Raw genomic sequence first — 21,817 nt, forward strand, 5'->3', positions numbered from 1 at the left:
AGAGCAAGTCAAGATCTATAAGTATCTTGGGGTCATCCTGGATTCAAAACTGAATTTTGAAGATCACATTGATTATATTGGGAAAAAGACAAAAATTAAAATTGGTTTTCTATATCGACACAAGCACTGCTTCCCTCCTATGTTCCGTTTGGAATTGATTAAAGCTACCGTACTGCCTCTACTTGATTACTGTGACATTGTGTATAAATCAGCCCCAAGTACTGTACTGAAGAAGCTTGACTCAATGTATCACTCGGCCTTAAGATTTGCATTGAACTGCCCATATAGGACTCACCACTGTGATCTCTACATTGGGTCAAACTTAACATCTCTGAATGTTCGACGGCGTGTGCACCAGATCTTATTTATTCATGATGTACTTGCAAAAAAATCTGCAGATTACCTGCTGGATCTCGTCTCTGTTTCAAAGAACAAATTTGATCTAAGGTCTACACTCATTTACCAGCTTAATATTCCCTATTGCCGTACATATACTGGAGGAAGGGCCTTTGCTATTGATGCCCCCAGGGTCTGGAATGCTGTTGCAAATAAATTGAAACTTGAGTCACTACCTATGAGATCTTCACTCAAAACTGCTTTAGAGGAGTTGTACACCCCTAGCTGCCAGTGCTATTCAGTGACCTAAAATAAAATGTTTCGCTCCGGATGATCGCTACAAAGTATGACCTGTGTTTTGATTTAGTGTGCTGATCTTAAAGGTGCATTGAAAAATTACAATACTCCGATTGATGCTCCTGCTGTTGTGGAGTGACTCATGCAGCCAGCTATGGCTGCAGGGTTTTGGTAGTACATGTTGTTTATGCCATTTATTGTGAAAATTCCGTCAGTTCCTATGATTGCTTTTTCATTGCCTTCATGGCTTTATTTTGGTGATTTCGAAAAGTGTATTGGTTTAGCCATGTTTGTGTTGTTGTAGTACAGAGTTAGACTGATGGCCTTAATCTAAGTTGTCTTGTGGTTGTTGTTGTTGTTTGACTTGCATCCCACTGGCATTTTTGCACACAGCGTTGGTGTACGGTGTTTTTTCTGCAATATTTTTGCTGTCTTTTCTTGGATTTTCTGTTTGCACTTAGTCACATATTCACTTTAAGATGTTTTTTTGTTCATGTTTTTGTTTTTTGTTTGTTGCGGTTGCACCCGATTCAAGAGCTGAATGGCTCACAGGGCTATACCTAATAAATGAACTTGAAATGAACTTGAACTTGATTTGGGGGACAGAGCTGTGTGACGTCATATTTGAGGGGGTTTGACTTTTTGTGACGCCGTGTGACGCGGGTGGGGGGGTCAAAAATCGTCCAAAATCGCGTGACCTCGTTTATGGACGGCCCCCATAACCAGTGGAGATGATTTTTTTAACCGGTCCTGAGCCGCCCCTACATCGACTCAGCCTCAAATGCGTACCCGGTGCGGTGTGCGAACATCGCCACCCGCTAACAGCACTTGCCCCAATAGTCTGTGAAGACTATACCGGGGGGGATCTTTGTCTTTGTATGTACAAACACACGTGTCCGATTACACAGATTAAAGGTCTCGACACACGTTGCCGTGAAAGTTCACAAATTCACGTGTCTGGTTTATTGTGTTTGGTTACAATTATTCAAAACTCGTAAATTACAGGGCGTTTCAGAAGGGTGGATCGCATCTGCTTTGAAATTGGGTGTTATGTCATTTCTGTACGATTCCAATCATTTTCGATTTAAAGTTTTCGTGACTGCAGGGATTCATCTTCTTGGTTCTTTCGGTAAAGTCACGTAAAAGGGAAATAATAAAACAATAAATAAAACATACTAAAATAAAATTCTCACGTGTCGGCCAAAACGCAAGCAGGTCTGTCACCTGAGGACGGCTGCTTGCGTTGTGGCCGAAACGTCGTGAGAATTATTTTAAAAAGTTTTATTTTTATTATTTCCCTTCTACGTGACTTTACCGAAAGAACCAAGAAGATGATTCCAATCATTTTTACACGCTTCTATTTAACTCACTTCGTCTGTTGTATCCTCAAAAACGAAATCTTCTAACTCAAATTTTACACACTTCCCAATGTGCTATCGACTGCAAACTTGGTATAGCGATGTCATATTGATGACAACACGATATTATATCATACAAAATCCATAACATAGATTTTTTTTTACATTTAACACGCTTTTATTTAAATTTACTGTATGTGTTGTATCCAAAAATCTTGTAACTCAATTTCAACCGTATTCCCAATGTATCGAATGCAAAATTCGTATAGGTGTGTCATACTGATGACAATACCATATTTTATCATTAAAAATAAATACATATTTTTTTACAATCTTTTTTACGGCTCTAATTGTCCACGCTCAACTGACGTTGCCTGTAAATCACCGCGGTCCCTTACGTCACGGCAAGCCTTGGGGAGCCACGCCCAGGGCCGGGGCATGTGGAAGAGGAGCGATGAGAGAAGGGGGCAGGGGCAGCTCGGACAGTACATTTCATTAAAGCGTGTTTTTAAAAAAAGTATTTTAAAATATTTTATTTTAACTGTCTGTTGTCGTTTTTGTCGTATTCTCAAATCTTGTAACTCAATTTTAACCAACTTCCCAATGTGGTATCGACTGCAAACTTGGTATACTTATGTCATACTGATGACAATACTATATTCTATCATTAAAAAAAATATATTTTTAAACATTCTTTTTTATATGTTATGTTTCGGTCTAATTGTCCCCACAGTCAACTGACGTTGGCTATAATTGGCCACTGTCCCTTACGTTATGGCAAGCTTCGGGGCCATTTCCTGGAGTCGTGGAGTTCTGCCATTACTAGTACATTTCATAAAAGCACGTATGAAAAAACAAGTGTTTTATTTATTTATTTATAGTCAAAATCGCCAAATTTGCAGAGCTTCGCTGCAAGTACAGGGAGAGACGAGAGGTGAGGCAGCGACGCGCTCAGCCTCCCCTCAGACACTGGATGGACCGCGGGCAGTAAGGGCTTGCCTGTTACTATCTCAGCATGTCACCAATGGAATGTTTGTAGACCCCTTCATTGCATGTCCTCGCCTTCCATAGTCCAGGTAACTGAGTTCAAGTACAGTAGAACCTCTGGTCACGACCATAATTTCGTTCCATAACTTTGGTCGCAACCCGATTTGGTCGTGACTCAAACCTAATTTCCCCATTGGATTGTATGTTAATACGATTAATCCATTCCAGACTCCTACGAACTGTATATAAAGTTTTTAAAATATTTTTAAAGACAAAAATAGTTAATTATGCCATAGAATTCATTGTAATAGTAAACTAAATGTAAAAACATTGCATAACACTGAGAAAACCTTGAAAAACAGAGAAAACTGACAAGGTTTAGAATTGTTCAACAAGATTACTGTTTCGTCTGCTACATCAGTCGGTCGATTCTGAGAGAGCATATTCGTATGAGGAATTTATGTTTCTATTGAAAGTTAACAGTAATATTTGGGTACAGTATTGTTTTTGGAAGCATTCACCGTAATATTGTATGAACGTTTACTTCACCGCATCATCGTATTAATGATGCGAGAAGAGATTAACGGGTTATGTTAGCGATTGACGTACTCAGCGCTTTCGCTCTCTAAACTATGGCTTGAATGAGGAAGGAGGGGTATGACTACACTTACAAAATGTATACATATCTTACTAGGAATTTTATATTACAAAAGATATATACATAACTGTTACGCTTTGTGTAATTCAACAACAAAAATGGCGCGGAAGGGGAAATCGGCCGCGGCCCTGTTTGATCTCCACCCGAGTATGTGTTCGTGACCAGATTAAATAAACTGTTGTAAATGTTTTGGTCGATACCCAATTTGGTCGTGGTCAGAAGCATTCGCGAACAGAGGTTCTACTGTATGTGCATAAAGATACGTAGGCTCGCTGGTCTCGTCATGAAACTGCAATGAAAAAGCACCAGGGGAGGCAGCTATCACATCTGCCTCACTGAGGGGGGTGGGCGTGTCAGACACACCGGTGAGGCCACGCCCCCAGTGCCTCCCCAGCCACTGACCTCACGCCATGTCACTGGCTCCCATCCATCGCGTTCAGTGTTAATTACCGAGGCTCACAGAGCAAGACTAAGGCTCCCATAGGCTTCAGTGTGAATCGCTGAGGCTCACAAGAGCCAGATGAATGCTCCCATAGGGTTCAGTGTGAAACACCGAAGCTCCTGGTGAGATATCTACCCAACCAACAGATCCCCCAAGATTGGCCGCTCTTACCCTGCAGGTTGAACCTAAGATTTCAATGTTCTACTTCACGTTATTTTCATTAAAGGCCTGTGACAAAGGTGCATCTATTGGAAGCGACATCGTCTCAAGCTTACACATCTACCGGGTCTCCATTTGACTTTATATTGTCTAGGAAGTCCACCCACACCTCCACTTCCACAAACTGCTGTGAGTTGCCCCGCTCTGCCTTACAGTCAGAATTCCCCTCTTGCTTCACGTTGCCTCCACCGATGTGAAGGTCCCATTCTGGAGTCGAATTTTCATCTTCACATTTTACCTTCACTTCTTCGCTCTTCAACGTCACCTCTTCACATTTCACAATCACCTCTTCAAATTCCGCCTTGACACCTTTTAAAGTGCCCAAACTGGGATTTTCTTCCGGTACTTGTTTCATGAGGGATGGGCTCCTTACGGCACTTTGACTTTCACAAGCTGATTTCAGACTCCACTCCTTGTGGATCTTCTGATGCTTCTGTGTTCTCTGGTGTTCTTGAAGATGTTGTGAACGTGCAAACGCCTTCCCGCACAAAGTGCACCTGAAGGGTTTCTCTCCTGTGTGTGTTCTCTGGTGTCTTGCAAGAACAGATGAGTATGAAAATGCCTTCCCACACACACTGCACTTGAAGGGTCTCTCTCCTGTGTGTGTTCTCTGGTGTTTTGCAAGATCACTTGACTCTGAAAATGCCTTCCCACACACACTGCACTTGAAGGGTTTCTCTCCTGTGTGTGTTCCCTGGTGTTTTGCAAGATCACTTGACTCTGAAAATGCCTTCCCACACACACTGCACTTGAAGGGTTTCTCTCCTGTGTGTGTTCTCTGGTGTCGTGCAAGATGTTGTAACTGTGAAAATGCCTTCCCACACACACTGCACTTGAAGGGTTTCTCTCCGGTGTGTGTTCTCTGGTGTTGTGCAATTTGTTGCAACTGTAAAAATGCCTTCCCACACACACTGCACTTGAAGGGTTTCTCTCCTGTGTGTGTTCTCCTGTGTGTTGCAAGATTTGAGGACTGTGAAAATGCCTTCCCACACACTCTGCACTTGAAGGGTTTCTCTCCTGTGTGTGTTCTCTGGTGTATTGCAAGATCAGATGACTGTGAAAATGCCTTGCCACACACACTGCACTTGAAGGGTTTCTCTCCTGTGTGTGTTCTCTGGTGTATTTGACAATTTGATGGACCTGCAAACGCCTTCCCACACACACTGCACTTGAAGGGTTTCACTCCTGTGTGTGTTCTCTGGTGTGCTGCAAGATGTGGTGACTGTAAAAATGCCTTCTCACACACACTGCACTTGAAGGGTTTCTCTCCTGTGTGAGTTCTCTGGTGTTTTGCAAGATCATATGACTGTGAAAATGCCTTCCCACACAGAGTGCACTTGAAGGGTTTCTCTCCTGTGTGTGTTCTCTGGTGTATTGTAAGATGTTGTGACCGTAAAAATGCCTTCCCACACACACTGCACTTGAAGGGTTTCTCTCCTGTGTGTGTTCTCTGGTGTCGTGCAAGATATTGTGACTGTGAAAATGCCTTCCCACACACACTGCACTTGAAGGATTTCTCTTCTGTGTGTGTTCTCTTGTGTTTTGCAAGATTAGATGACTGTGAAAATGCCTTCCCACACACAATGCACTTGAAGGGTTTCTCTCCCGTGTGTTTTCTCTGGTGTCTTTGAAGAGTTGATGAATCTGCAAACGCCATATCACACCGAGTGCACTTGAAGGGTTTTTCTCCCGTGTGTTTTTTCTGATGCTGTGTCAAAATTTCAGTCCGATCCGTGCTGTATGCACGCTGGTCGGATTGTTGCCTTGCCGTACCGAGCCGCGCTGACTGCCTGTGCTCCATCAGACCAATTCTGCAGAGGAAGCGTCAGAGGAAGCGACAGCTGCAGACAGAAAATAGCATCTACACGTCAGTATCAAGGCACAGAGGAATGAATATACGCATATATAAGTACACAATCTTGATTTGAAGCTTTCATGACTGCAGGAATCCATACTCTATGGTTCTTTCGGTAAAGTCACGTAGGTAGAATTAACATAAATGACGTTTCGAACGCAACACAAGCGTTCGTCTTCGGGTGAAAATTGCGATAGCTGAGATGTCTGCTGTGATTTATTTTAATAAACGCTTTCATTTAACTCACTGTCTGTTGTTGTTGTCATTGTTGTCGTTGTATCCTCAAATCTTGTAACTCAATTTTAACCCACTTCCCAATGTGATATCGACTGCAAACTTGGTATACTTACGCCATACTGATGATAATACTATATTCTATCATTAAATAAAAAAAATTTAAACAATCTTTTTTACATGTTATGTTTCGGCTTGGGTCTAATTGTCCACGGTAAACTGACGTTGGGTGTAATTGACCACGGTCGCTTGTGTTACGGCAAGCCTCAGGGCCACTTCCTGGAGTCGTGGAGTTCTTCCATTACAAGTACATTTCATAAAAGCGTGTTCTTAAAAGTTTTTTAAAATTTTACTTATTTTATTTCTACCTACGTGACTTTACCGAAAGAACCAAAGAGTATATATAAATACAGTCACACATGACTAACACGTCTATACGTATTAATATAGAGTTAAAAGTTTCCCAAATTCATCACACGGGCTGTTATGGCGCACTATGAGAGGGCAAATGGTCATAAACATTCCTGGAAGCCCTCGTATCTTCAAAATGAATGTTAACCCAAAACTCCAAGCACACAATTTTGGCTGTCTGGCTACAAAATGAATATTCATAAGAGCTAAATTCAGCTGACATAGCAAAGGGTGTTGAAAATAATACTACTTATGTTATGCATAAATTCATGTTCAATCGCAACTTAGAGGTGTGAAGCCAGGCTCAGGTTTCTTTGAATGCTGGGATGAACAGATCTAACGTCAGCTGTATGTGTGCTGTGTCAACTTCCTGACTGCTTCCATTCTCATAAAGAGTTCCAGATAAAAACAAAAAAACATAAACCATGCTTTTGATATAACCTCCGTGTTCAATAGAATTAATAGACTTTACTGCAAACACAAACTTGACACTGCTACACACTGCCGTGTTAAACAGGTGGTGGCGTGTCCAGAACCATGCCTGGCCCCACACCTTCATCTGCTCAGTATTAATGTTTCAGTTTCATTTATTAGGTACTAGCTTTACTACCTGGCTTCGTCCGAGACTTGGATTCTTGTCTTGAATGAATCCACGGCCAACGCGGAGGGTGGGAGATGTGTGACGTCAGCATGCACACTGCGTGAGACTGCCGCATGCGGGTGACATCACAGACGTGAGGTCACCGCTCACTTGCCATGCAAAATATATCCATTATTGCGCACACTCCCCAAAAAATGCAAAAGTAATTTTTTATACTTTTTGCATTGTGTACAGTCTGGAAGGTACCCACATGCCAAATTTCAAGTTTGTTGCATGTCAGAAAGTATGCTAAACATTTCGAACAGACACACATTCACAAATTTCCCTTGCCATAGGACAATTCAGATTAAAGTTGTCAGGCTAACTCTGTACTACAACAAGCAAACATGGCTAAACCAAAAGTTATCAATGCTTCCTCACTCCATCAAGTAATTGAGGATTAAATCAACATAACAGAGTTTGCGTGTCTCCCTCTCTCTCAGTGGTGGCGTGTATTTTCCTCCGGATGCCCCTCCACATTTAAGAGTGAACATCAGCACGCGTTTAGAGCCTTTGACCGATAGACATTTCCACACGTTGACAAAGCCCACCTTTAAATTTTGATTTAAAGCTTTCGTGACTGCAGGGATTCATATTCTTGGTTCTTTCGGTAAAGTCACATAAAAGGGAAATAACAAAATAATATAAATATAAAACAACAAATGCACTCACGAAAGCTTCAAATCATAAGAGCGGTAACAGCAGCACAAGTGGGCTCGGCCTGGTTACATAAAATAGAAACTTAAGTTGTCCTCGTGTTGTATTTCCTGCAGTCACGAAAGCTCCAAATCTCTCATTGCCATGCTCATTTCTCTCCCCGTATCTCTCTGCCCCCCTCTCTATTTAAGCCCTTAACACAGAGGTGTTGTTTCTGTGTGTGCCCTATGTGTGTGCCTACGTGTCTGTGTTATCTCTCCCTGTGTGCCTATGTGTCTCTCTCTGTGTGCCTGTGTCATCTCTCTCTGTGTCTCTCTGTGTGTCTGTCTCTCTGTGTGCCTATGTGTGTGTCTATCTCCATGTCTATATGTGTCTCTTTCTCTGTGTCTCTCTGTGTGCCTATGTGTCTCTCTGTCTCTGTGCTATCTCTCTCTGCTTGTGTGTATGTGTCTCCATGTCCGTGTTTAGTTCTCTCTCTAAAATTTAGCAATCTTTGGAAGAACGTTAATAAACCAGGTGGGGTGTTGACTGTTATGTGAGCCGACTCGCTGTGTTGTGTTGTATTGCATTGTAATTCTAAGTTTATTTTATTTTATACCTATGTAACTTTACCGAAAGAACCAAAGACTATTGTTCTAAGTTTACAATCTTTGCTTTCTCATTAATTTGTACCTGATGGTGATTGCTCGTGTTGCAAAGGAAACGTCGTATGCTATTATTTAATTAATGTGTTCTTTCTACGTGACTTTACCGAAAGAACCAAAGAGTATGGATCCCTGCACTCACGAAAGCTCCAGATCAAGTTTAACCGAGATAATTATTTGTTCTTTTCGGTAAGGTCACGTAGTTAAAAAAATTAATGAAACGAATAAATTATTAAATATTTTTTAGTATTAAAAAGTTTTAATTAAAAAAATTGTATTAAAAATTAAATATGAAAAAAAGAAACTAAATACATTGTTTTTTCATTCATGAAAAAAAGTTTGGATAAAAAAAATATGATATAACTAAAATAAATGAAAAAAAAAACCACCACATTAAATCGGTTGTTTCTTCATTTATTGTATTTCTGCTGCCGTTACGAAAGCTTCCAGATCAAGTTGAAGCGAGAGAATTCAAACAAAGGCCTTCAGGCGAGGGCAGGAGGCGAGGCCCCGCGTGGCTAGGCCCCGCGTTGTAATGTCCCAACATGGACATGGATTCCCATACTCGCTGCGACTCAATTGACATCCCTACGAGAAAGAGAGAGGCTCTACCTTGGTAAACAACAACAACAACCACCACCACAACAACCACCACGATGAAAATCTCTCACCTCAGATTTCAACGGCAGCCTCTCGTTACCTCGCTACGTTATGGCGGCAGCAGGATGTGACGTGATATTCACTTCCGAGGTACAAGACACGCCCCCAACGAGCGGGGCTGGGTAACTGAATAACTTATTCGAGAATTGAAGCTTTCGTCAACTGCAGGAATGACTCAACTCGTTGTACACTCATTGGCTCTTTCGGTAAAGTCACGCGTCGAGGGATGATGGGGCGTGGGTGCTGAACCCGTCGCAATAAAAAACAAACTCGCGACGGGTTTTAACGAATATATTATGTAAATTGTATTTCATTTCTTTACCGAAATAACCAATGAGCAATTCCTGCAGTCACCAACGCTTAGTTCGTAGATTATGTTAATGAGCCGCCTGTCACTGGGCGTAGCTTTGCCCAAATAAGGACTATACCGGAACAGAGATCGGCGGTGACCAAGCAGGGGTGACATAACGTCACTAGCGAGGCGCACCGCCCCCCCGGCGTTTCACACCGATGAGGTAATGCTTAGTGGTGACGTCAGAGAGCGGGGGTCAGAGTTCAAGTTTTGCGTATCGGGACCGTCCACAAATGACGTCACGTGATTTTGGCCGTTTTTTGACCCCCCTCCCCCCCCTCGTCACAAAGTCAGACACCCTCAAATATGACGTCACAAAGCTCTGCCCCCCCCAAATATATAAAACACGCTTCAAATCGCTTTAAACTATTGTCATTGTAGTGCGTATTTAATGTGGCGCTGCACTCTGATGTTGTAGGAGAAAAAAATTATTAGAAAGGAGACCAGGGGAGCAGAGGTTTGAGAAATGTGACGTCACATCAAAATGCTCAACTTTAAATACATATAGAGTATAGACAAAACGTTTTACTTAAGTCTAGATTTGAAGCTTTCGTGACTGCAAGGATTCATACTCTGTTTTTTTCGGGAAAGTCACGTTCGTTCTACTTAATTAAATATTTTTTTATAAATGTGTATATATTTGTAAACATTCTTTTTCATATGTTATGTTTCGGCTTGGGTCTAATTGTCCACGATGGGCAAACGCACAAAATCAGCAGGGGATCAAATACTTTTTTCCCTCACTGTACTTATGCCAAACTGATGACAATACTATATTCTATCATTAAATAACATGTTTTAAACAATCTTTTTTACATGTTATGTTTCGGCTTGGGTCTAATTGTTCCCACGGTCAACTGACGTTGGATGTAATTGTCCACCGTCCCTTACGTTATGGCAAACTTCAGGGCCACTTCCTAGAGTCGTGGAGTTCTTCCATTACTAGTACATTTAATAAAAGCGTGTTTTTAAAAAAAGTTTTTTACAGGTTACATACTTATAGTCAAAATCTCCAAATTTGCGGAGCTTCGCTGCAAGTACAGGGCGAGACGAGGGGTGAGGCAGCGACGCGCTCAGCCTCCCCTCTGATTGCGCAACCCCTCAGACACTAGATGGAACGCGGGCACTAAGGGCTTGCCTGTTGCCATCTCAGCATGTCACCAATGGAATGTTTGTAGACCCCTTCATTACATGTCCTCGCCTTCCATAGTCCGGGTAACTTAGTTCAAGTACAGTAGAACCTCTGGTCACGACCATAATTCGTTCCATAACTTTGGTCGCAACCCGATTTAGTCGTGATTCGAACCTAATTTCCCCATTGGATTGTATGTAAATACGATTAATCCTACGAACTGTCTATAGTTTTTTAAAGATTTTTAAGCACAATAATGGTTAATTATGCCATAGAATTTAGTGTAATAGTAAACTAAATGTAAAAACATTGCATAACACTGAGAAATCCTTGAACAGAGAAAACTAACATTTCCGCGTCAAGGTTTAGAATCGTTCAACAAGATTACTGTTTCGTCTGCTACATCAGTCAGTCGATTCTGAGAAAGAGAATATTCGTATGAGCAATTCATGTTTCTATTGAAAGTTAACAGTAATATTTGGGTACAGTAATGTTTTTGGAAGCATTCACCGTAATATCGTATGAACGTTAACTTCACCGCATCATCGTATGAATGATGCGAGAAGAGATTAACAGGTTCTTATGTTAGCGATTTACGTACTCGGCGCTTTCGCTCTAAATTATGGCTTGAATGAGGGGAGAGGGGTATGACGACACTCACACAATTTATATCTTACTAGCAATTTTATATAGCAAAAGTTATATACATAACTGTTACGCTTTGTGTAATTCAACAAAAATGGCGCAGAAGGGGGAAATCGGCCGCGGCCGTGTTTGATCGCCACCCGAGTATGTGTTCGTGACCAGATTAAAAAATGTCAATGTTTTGGATGGAACCCAATTTGGTCGTGGTCAGAAGCGTTCGTGACCAGAGGTTCTACTGTATGTGTATAAAGATACGTAGGCTCGCTGGTCTCGTCATGAAACTGCAATGAAAAAGCACCAGGGTAGGCAGCTATCACATCTGCCTGAGGGGGGGGGGGGCGTCAGACACACCCCCCCTTCGGTGAGGCCACGCCCCCGGTGCCTCCAACAGCCATAGACCTCACCCCATGTCACTGGCTCCCATCTATCGCGTTCAGTGTTAATTACCGAGGCTCACAAAGCCAGACTCAGGCTCCCATAGGCTTCAGTGTTAATCACTGAGGCTCACAGAGCCAGACTAAGGCTCCCATAGGTTCCAGTGTTAATCACTGAGGCTCAGAGCCAGACGAAGGCTCCAATAGGCTTCAGTGTGAATCACTGAGGCTCACAGATCCAGACTAAGGCTCCCATAGGCTTCAGTGTGAATCACTGAGGCTCACAGAGTCAGACGAATGCTCCAATACGGTTCAGTGTGAATCACTGAGGCTCCTGGTGAGATATCTACCCAACCAACAGATCCACCAAGACTGGCCACTCTTACCCTGCAGGTTGAACCTAAGATTTCAATGTTCAACTGTGACAAAGGTGCATCTATTGGGAGCGACATCGTCTCAAGCTTACACATCTAACGAATCTCCATTTGACTTTGTATTATCTAGGAAGTCCACCCACACCTCCACTTCCACATACTGCTGCAAGTTGCCTCGCTCTGCTTCACAGTCAGAATTCCCCTCCTGCTTCACGTTGCCTCCATCGATGTGAAGGTCCCATTTTGGAGTAGAGTCTTCATCTTCACATTTTACCTTCACTTCTTCGCTCTTCACCGTCACCTCTTCACATTTCACAATCACGTCTTCAAATTCCGCCTTGATACCTTTAAAAGTGCCCAAGCTGGGATTTTCTTCCGGTACTTGTTTCATGAGGGATGGGCTACTTACGGCACTTTGACTTTCACAAGCTCTTTTCAAACTCCACTCCTTGTGGATTTTCTGATGCATTTGTGTTCTCTGGTGTTCTTGAAGACCTTGTGACCGTGCAAACGCCTTCCCGCACAGAATGCACTTGAAGGGTTTCTCTCCTGTGTGTGTTCTCTGGTGCATTTGACAATGTGATCGACCTGCAAACGCCATTCCACACACACTGCACTTGAAGGGTTTCACTCCTGTGTGTGTTCTCTGGTGTTTTCTAAGAGCAGATGAATGTGTAAATGCCTTCCCACACACACTGCACTTGAAGGGTTTCACTCCTGTGTGTGTTCTCTGGTGTATTGTAAGATCAGATGAATGTGAAAATGCCTTCCCACACACACTGCACTTGAAGGGTTTCTCTCCTGTGTGTGTTCTCTGGTGTATTGCAAGATCAGATGAATGTAATAATGCCTTCCCACACACACTGCACTTGAAGGGTTTCTCTCCTGTGTGTGTTCTCTGGTGTTTTGCAAGACCAGATGGCTGTGAAAATGCCTTCCCACACACACTGCACTTGAAGGGTTTCTCTCCTGTGTGTTTTCTCTGGTGTTGTGCAAGATTTCCTGACTGTGAAAATGCCTTCCCACACACACTGCACTTGAAGGGTTTCTTTCCCGTGTGTTTTCTCTGGTGTCTTTGAAGATTTGATGAATCTGCAAATGCCATCTCACACAGAGTGCACTTGAAGGGTTTCTCTCCCGTGTGTGTTCTCTCGTGTCTTTGAAGAGTTGATAAACCTGCAAACGCCATCTCACACAGAGTGCACTTGAAGGGTTTCTCTCCCGTGTGTTTTTTCTGGTGCTGTGTCAAACTTCCAGTCCGATCCGTGCTGTATGCACGCTGGTCCCATTGTTGCCTTGCCGTACCGAGCCGCGCTGACTGCCTGTGCTCCATCAGACCAATTCTGCAGAGGAAGCTTCAGAGCAAGCGACAGCTGCAGACATAAAAGACCATCTTCACGTCAGTATCGAAGCACAGAGGAATGAATATACGCATATATATGTACACAATCTTGATTTGAAGCTTTCATGACTGCAGGAATCCATACTCTATGTGGTTCTTTCGGTAAAGTCACGTAGGTAAAAATAACATAAATGACGATGTTTCGAATGCAACACAAGCGTTCGTCTTCGGGTGAAATCGAGATAGCTGAGATGTCTGCTGTGATTTATTTTAATACACGCTTTCATTTAACTCACTCTGTCTGTTGTTATTGTTGTCGTTGTTGTATCAAATCTTGTAACTCCATTTTAACCCACTTCCCAATGTGGTATCGACAGCAAACTTGGTATACTTATGTTGTACTGATGACAACACTATATTCTATCATTAAATAAAAAAACGATCTTTTTTACATGTTATGTTTCGGCTTGGTTTTAATTGTCCACGGTAAACTGACGTTGGCTATAATTGACCCTGGTCGCTTGTGTTACGGCAAGCCTCGGGGCCACTTCCTGGAGTCGTGGAGGTCTTCCATTACTAGTACATTTCATAAAAGCGTGTTTTTAAAAGTTTTTTAAAATATAACTTATTTTATTTCTATCTACGTGACTTTACCAAAAGAACCAAAGAGTATATATAAACAGTCACACATGACTAACACGTCTATACGTATTCATATATTCATGATAAAGTTAAAAAGTTTTCCAAATTCATCACACGGGCTGTTATGGCGCACAATGAGAGGGCAAATGGTCATAAACATTCCTGGAAGCCCTCGTATCTTCAAAATGAATGTTAACCCAAAACTCCTAGCACACAATTTCGGCTGTCTGGCTACAAAATGAATATTCATGAGAGCTAAATTCAGCTGACATAGCAAAGGGTGTTGAAAATACTACTACTTGTGTTATGCATAAATTCATGTTCAATCGTAACTTAGAGGTGTGAAGCCAGGCTCAGATTTCCTTGAATGCTGGGATGAACAGATATAACGTCAGCTGTATGTGCTGTGTCAACTTCCTGACTGCTTCCATTCTCATAAAGAGTTCCAGATAAAAACAAAAAACGTAAACCATTGTTTTCATATAACCTCAATTTTCAATAGAATTAATAGATTTTACTGCAAACACAAACTTGACACTGCCACACACTGCCGCGTTAAACAGGTGGTGGCGTGTCCAGAACCATGCCTGGCCCCACACCTTCATCTGCTCAGTATTAATGTTTCAGTTTCATTGATTTATTTCAGTTTCATTTATCAGGTACGAGCTTTACTACCTGGCTTCGCCCGAGACTTGGACTCTTGTCTTGAATGAATCCACGGCCTATGCGGAGGATGGGGGGTGGGGGATGCGTAACGTCAGGATGCACACAACATGACGCTGCCGCATGCGGGTGACATCACAGACGTGAGGTCACCGCTCACTTGCCGTGCAAAATATATCCATTATTGTGCCCCCCTCCCAGAAAAATGTAAAAGTCAATTTTTATACTTTTTGCATTGTGTACAGTCTGGAAGGTACCCACATGCCAAATTTCAAGTTTGTTGCATGTCGGAAAGTATGCTAAACCTTTCGAACAGATACACGTTCACAAATTTCCCTTTTATATATAGATAACCCCGTGAGCCATGTGGCTCTTGACTCGGGGGCAAACGCAACTAACAAAAACGTGAACAAGAAACATCTTAAAGTGACTACACGCAACGGAAAATTCCAGGAAAAAACAGCAAAAAAACACCGCATTTCAACGCTTTATGCAGAAAATCCCAGTGGGATGCAAGTCAACAAAAACAACCATAGGACAATTTAGATTAAAGTTATCAGGCTAACTGTGTACTATGAAAAAACAAACATGGCAAAACAAAAACGTTTTCAATGCTTCCTCACTCCACCAAATAATTCAGGATGAAATCAACATGGCTGAGTTTGCGTGTCTCCCTCTCTCTCTGTGGTGGCGTGGATTTTCCTCCAGATCCCCCTCCACATTTAAAAGTGAATATCAGCACGCGTTTAGAGCCTTTGACCGATAGTCATTTCCACACGTTGACAAAGCCCACCTTTGTTGTGCGGGCAGGTCGCTTCGGAAAACAAGAGTGGACGCTTGTGTTGCGCCCAAAACGTCGTGATTTATTTAATTTTCTACCTACGTGACTCTACTGAAAGAATCAAAGAATATGGATTCCTGCACTCACGAAAGCTTCAAATCATAAGAGCGGTATAGCAGCTCAAGCGGGCTTGGCCTGGTTACATAAAATAAAAACTTAAAGTGTCCTCGTGTTGTAGTATTTCCTGCAGTCACGAAAGCTCCAAATCTCTCATTGCCATGCTAATTTCTCTACCCCCCCTCTCTCTCAGCCCCCTTTTCTCTCTATTTAAGTCCTCAACACAGGTGTTGTTTCTGTGTGTGCCTACGTGTGTGTCTCTGTGTCTGTGTTATCTCTCTCTGTGTGCCTCTGTGTCTCTCTCTGTCTCTATCTGTGTCCATGTGTGTGTCTCTCTCTCTGCGTGTCTCTCTCTCGGTGTGTCTCTTTCTGTGTGCCTATGTGTGTCGCCCTCTGTGTGCCTATGTGTGTGTGTCTATGCGTCTCTCTCTCTGTCTCTTATCTCTGTGTGCCTGTGGCTCTCTCTCTCTTTGTGTCTCTCTCTGTGTGCCTGTGTGTCTGTCTTTGTGTTATCTCTCTGTGTACCTACGTGTGTGTGCGTGTGTCTCTCTCTCTCTTTGTGTGCCTATGTGTGTCTCACTCTGTGTGCCTGTGTGTGTCTCTCTCTGTCTGTGTTATCTCTCTGCTTATGTGTGTCTCTCTCTGTGTCTCCGTGTCTGTGTTTAGTTCTCTCTCTCAAATTTAGCAATCTTTGGAAGAACTTTAATAAACCAGGTGGGGTGTTGACTGTTATGTTAGCCGACTCTCTGTGTTGTATTGCATTGTAGTTCTAAGTTTATTTAATTTTATACCTACGTAACTTTACCGAAAGAACCAAAGAGTATAGTTCAAGTTTACAAGCTTTGCTTTCTCATTCATTTGTACCTGATGGTGATTGCTTGTGTTGCAAAGGAAACGTCGTATGCTATTACTTAATTTATTTTTTCTTCCTACGTGACTTTACCGAAAGAACCAAAGAGTATGGATTCCTGCACTCACGAAAGCTTCAAATCATAAGAGCGGTACAGCAGCTCAAGTGGGCTTGGCCTGGTTACAAAAAATAAAAACCGAAAGTGTCCTCGTGTTGTAGTATTTCCTGCAGTCACGAAAGCTCCAAATCTCTCATTGCCATACTCATTTCTCTACCCCCCTCTCTCTCAGCCCCCTTCTCTCTCTATGCAAGGCCTTGTCACAGAGGTGTTGTTTCTGTGTGTGCCTACGTGTGTCTCTCTGTGTCTATGTGTGTATCTCTGTGTGTCTCTGTGTTATCTCTCTGTGTCTCTCTCTGTGTGCCTATGTGTCTCTCTCTGTGTGCCTCTGTCTCTGTGTTATCTCTCTGCTTATTGGTGTCTCTCTCTCTGTGTCTGTGTTATCTCTCTCTGCTTGTGTGTCTGTGTGTCTCCGTGTATGTGTTAAGTTCTCTCTCAAATTTTGCAATTTTTGGAAGAACGTTAATAAACTAGGTGGGGTGTTGACTGTTATATTAACCGACTCGCTGTGTTGTGTTGTATTGCATTGTCGTTCTAAGTTTATTTTATACCTACGTAACTTTACCGAAAGAACCAAAGAATATAGTTCTAAGTTTACAAGCTTTTCTTTCTCATTCATTTGTACCTGATGGTGATTGCTCGTGTTGCAAAGGAAACGTCGTATGCTATTACTTAATTAATGTTTTCTTTCTACGTGACTTTACCGCAAGAACCAAAGAGTATGAATCCCTGCACTCACGAAAGCTCCAGATCAAGATAATTATTTTAGTTTTTTTCCGGCAAAGTCACGTCGGTAAAAAATGAAATGCGACTAAAATAAAAGAAAAAATGTATTATTTTTTTATTAAAAATATTTTTAATAAAAAAATATTTGATTTAATAAAAAAATTATATTATGAATAAGCAACTAAAATAAATGAAACAAAATACATTGTTGTTTTTTCATTGTTTATGAAAAAAAATGTGTATTAAAAAAATATTACGAAAAAACAACTAAAATAAATGAAACAAAATACATTCAATTGGTTGTTTCTTCATTTATTTTATTGCTGCTGCCTTCACGAAACCTTCCAGATCAAGTTGAAGCGAGATAATTTAAACAAAGGCCTTCAGGCGAGGGCAGGAGGCAAGGCCCCGCGTGGCTAGGCCCCACGTTGTAATGTCCCAACCTTGACATGGATTCCCATTCTCGCTGCGACTCAATTGACATCCCTACGAGAGAGAGGCTCTACCTTGGTAAACAACAACAACCACCACGATGAAAATCTCTCACCTCGGATTTCAACGGCAGCTTCTAGTTACCTCGCTACGTTATGGCGGCAGCAGGATGTGACGTAAATTCACTTCCGGGGTACAAGACACGCCCCCAACGAGCGGTGCTGGGTAACTGAATAACTTATTCGAGAATTGAATCTTTCGTCAACTGCAGGAATGACTCAACTCGTTGTACACTCATTGGCTCTTTCGGTAAAGTCACGCGTCGAGGGATGATGGGGCGTGGGTGCTGAACCCGTCGCAATAAAAAACAAACTCGCGACGGCTTTTAACGAATATATTATGTTAATTTTATTTAATTTCTTAACCGAAATAACCAATGAGCAATTCCTGCAGTCACCAAAGCTTAGATCGTAGATTATGTTAATGAGCCGCCAGTCACTGGGCGTAGCTTTGCCCAAATAAGGACTATACCGGAACAGATATTGGCGGTGACCAAGCAGGGGTGACATGACGTCACTAGCGAGGCGCACCGCACCCCCGTGGCGTTTCACGCCGATGAGGTAATGCTTAGTGGTGACGTCAGAGAACGGGGTCAGAGTTCAAGTTTTGCGTACAGGGGCTGTCCATAAATGACGTCACGCGATTTTGGACGATTTTTGACCCCCCTCTCCCCCTCCCCCCCTCGTCACAAAAAGTCAGACCCCCCTCAAATATGACGTCACAAAGCTCTACCCCCCCCCCCCAAAAAAAAAGAACACGCTTCAAATCGCTTTAAACTATTGTCATTGTAGTGCGTATTTAATGTGGCGCTGCACTCTGATGTTGTAGGAGAGAACATTTATTTAAAAGGCGTTGGAAAGACGTCACGCACCTATGGGGGGGGGCGGAGGGTTTCAGACCTTTGTGACGATGTGTGACGGGGGGGGGTGGGGTGAGAAATGTGACGTCACATCAAAAAACTACAACCACACAAACATGGCCAAACCAAAAAACGTATCGAAAATCACCAAAATAAAGCCATGAAAGCAATGAAACAGCGGTCATAGGAACTGTGACCGAATTTTCACAATAAACGACGTCAACAACATGTACCACCAAAACCCTGCAGCCATAGCTGGCTGCATGAGTCACTCCACAGCATCAGCAGCTTTGACGGTTCCACCTGAAGATGGAGGCTTGTGTTGCCTCCGAATCGTCGTGATTTTTATTTTATTAATTTCTTGTACCCACGTGATTTTACCGAAAAAAGCCTAAGAATAAGAACGGCATCTCACAGGTCATGGGGCCGATGGTCAGTGGGCACCTCAGCTCCGCGGAAGGTTCTTGGCGTCGAGGACATGGGCCAACTTCTAGATGTGAAGCTTTCGTGACTGCAGGGATTCATCTTCTTGGTTCTTTCGGTAAAGTCATCACGTAGAAGGGAAATAATAAAGTAATATAAATAAAACATAATAAAATAATATAATAATATAATAACTATGATAAAATATTTTATTATGTTTTAAATAAAAATAATATAATAATATAATAAATCTAATAACATTTTATTATGCTTTATTTTTATTATTTCCCTTCTACGTGACTTTACCGAAAGAACCAAGAAGAATAAGAGCGGTGTGGTGGTTTTAACCCGAAGCGGTGAGAAGTCAGCCACGAGCCATGGCCCCACAGGGAGGACTTTGCTGGTGGGTGCGGTGATGGCGATCACTCGATAGGAGGTTCAAGGGGGAGAGGAGAAGGGGGGCATCAGCCGTCACAGTCTCTCTGTCCGCCTCTGTGTGTCTCTCAGAGGTCGCAACCGGGTACCCGATACCCGTACCCTACCCGATACCCGGCTACCCGTACCCGGCCGGGTACGAGTACCCGTTTGCGATCCTGGTGCAGCCGGGTACGGGTAGGCCGTGAGTCACCGGTGAGTAACCGTTTGTCACTCAATTCAGGTAGGGTACGGGTACGGATATCCGTTTGCGATCCTGGTGTAGCCGGGTACGGGTACGGGTAGGCCGTGAGTCACCGGTGAGTAACCGTTCGTCACTCATTTCCCAACGTCTTGTCTCTTCTCACAATTCAAGTTCCTAGAATCAACCCACCCGCGCCTGCAACATGGCTTCATCCCAGAGCTCGCAATCGGGTACCCGATACCCGTACCCTACCCGTACCCAGTCGGGCATGGGTAGGGTATGGGTACGGCCGGGTACGTATGGGTACGGGTACCCGTTTGCGACCCTGGTGCGGCCGGGTACGGGTAGGCCGTGAGTCACTGGTGAGTCACCGTTTGTCACTCATTTCCCAACGTCTTGTCTCTTCTCACAATTCAAGTTCCTAGAATCAACCCACCCGCGCCTGCAACATGGCTTCATCCCAGAGGTCGCAATCGGGTACCCGATACCCGTACCCTACCTGTACCCAGTCGGGTACGGGTAGGGTACGGGTACGGCCGGGTACGTACGGGTACGGGTACCCGTTTGCGACCCTGGTGCGGCCGGGTACGGGTACGGGTAGACCGTGAGTCACTGGTGAGTCACCGTTTGTCACTCATTTCCCAATGTCTTGTGTCTCTTCTCACAATTCAAGTTCCTAGAATCAACCCACCCGCGCCTGCAACATGGCTTCATCCCAGAGGTCGCAATCAGGTACCCGATACCGGTACCCTACCCGTACCCAGCCGGGTACGGTACGGGTACCCGATTGCGACCCTGGTGCGGCCGGGTACGGGTACGGGTAAGGAATCAAAACCCGTTTGCGACCTCTGGTGTCTCTTCTCTCGTCTGTATCTGTCTCTGTGTGTTTCTCTGATCTGTGTCTGTCCGCCGCTGTTATCAATATGTGTGTGTGTCTCTCTTATCAGCGTCGATCCAACCGTGTTCAGCAGCTGTCAAGTAGCACCACGCGCCCTTTCAACTCCCACACGACTACCTGGGACTCAGACTTGCCTTTAAACACACAAAGACAAAGATCCCCTGTATAGTCTGAACAGACTGTTGGGGCAAGTGCTGTTAGCGAGCACCTCGCACACAGAGTGAGACCAGACCGTCGCTTGATTTTAGAGGCTTTATTTCGTGAGATGGGTGCACCACCACCATCATCATGACCACCACCATCACCACCATCATCATCACCACCACCATCACCACCATCATCTTCATCATCACTACCATCATCACCACCATCACCATCATCATCACCACCATCACCCTCACCAATAACCTCCATCAATATCACCACCATAAACATCACCATCGACATCACCAACAATAACCTCCATCAACATCACCCTCACCACCATCACCACCAATAACCTCCATCAACACCATCAACATCATCGAAATCACCACCATCAGCATCACCACTAATAACATCCATCACCACCATCACCCTCACCACCACCACCACCACCAATAACCTCCATAAACATCATCACCACGACCATCACTATCACCAAAAACCTCCATCAACATCACCATCGACATCACCACCTGCAACATCATCAACACTATCACCACCATCAGCACCATCAACACCAATAACATCCATCTCCATCAACACCATCACCAGCATCAGTATCACCATCGGTGATCAGCCATCAGTGGTCGATGGCTCTCAGCTCGGAGTCATTGATCAGCGATCAGCGGTCGATGGCTCTCAGCTCAAAGTCATTGATCAGCGGTCAGCGGTCGATGTCTCTCTGTAGTCGATGATCAGCGATCAGCAGTCGGTGTCTCTCTGTAGTCGATGATCAGTGATCAGCAGTCGATGTCTCTCTGTAGTCGATGATCAGCGATCAGCGGTCGATGTCTCTCTGGAGTCGATT

At 43.4% G+C, this 21,817-nt stretch overlaps 1 protein-coding gene across 1 annotated transcript in view; it reads right to left on the reverse strand.

The window, feature by feature from the left end:
- The window catches only part of LOC133338954 (zinc finger protein 729-like), a 30,900-nt gene extending 13,336 nt beyond the window's left edge, over window positions 1–17,564 (reverse strand). The window contains exons 1-6 of the mRNA XM_061547081.1: window positions 15,716–17,564; window positions 14,935–14,981; window positions 12,370–13,648; window positions 10,748–10,781; window positions 7,408–7,504; window positions 4,356–6,108 (exon numbers count right to left, since the gene is read on the reverse strand). Of these exons, the coding sequence (XP_061403065.1) occupies window positions 4,356–6,108; window positions 7,408–7,504; window positions 10,748–10,781; window positions 12,370–13,608 (3,123 nt within the window). The 5' untranslated portion in view covers window positions 13,609–13,648; window positions 14,935–14,981; window positions 15,716–17,564. The remainder of the gene's footprint in view (window positions 1–4,355; window positions 6,109–7,407; window positions 7,505–10,747; window positions 10,782–12,369; window positions 13,649–14,934; window positions 14,982–15,715) is intronic.
- Between the last annotated feature and the right edge of the window lie 4,253 nt (window positions 17,565–21,817).

Source organism: Lethenteron reissneri, unplaced genomic scaffold (genome assembly GCF_015708825.2).
Source record: "Lethenteron reissneri isolate LAM-NWPU_2019-01 unplaced genomic scaffold, ASM1570882v1 scaffold_1639, whole genome shotgun sequence".
Lineage (NCBI taxonomy): Eukaryota > Metazoa > Chordata > Hyperoartia > Petromyzontiformes > Petromyzontidae > Lethenteron > Lethenteron reissneri.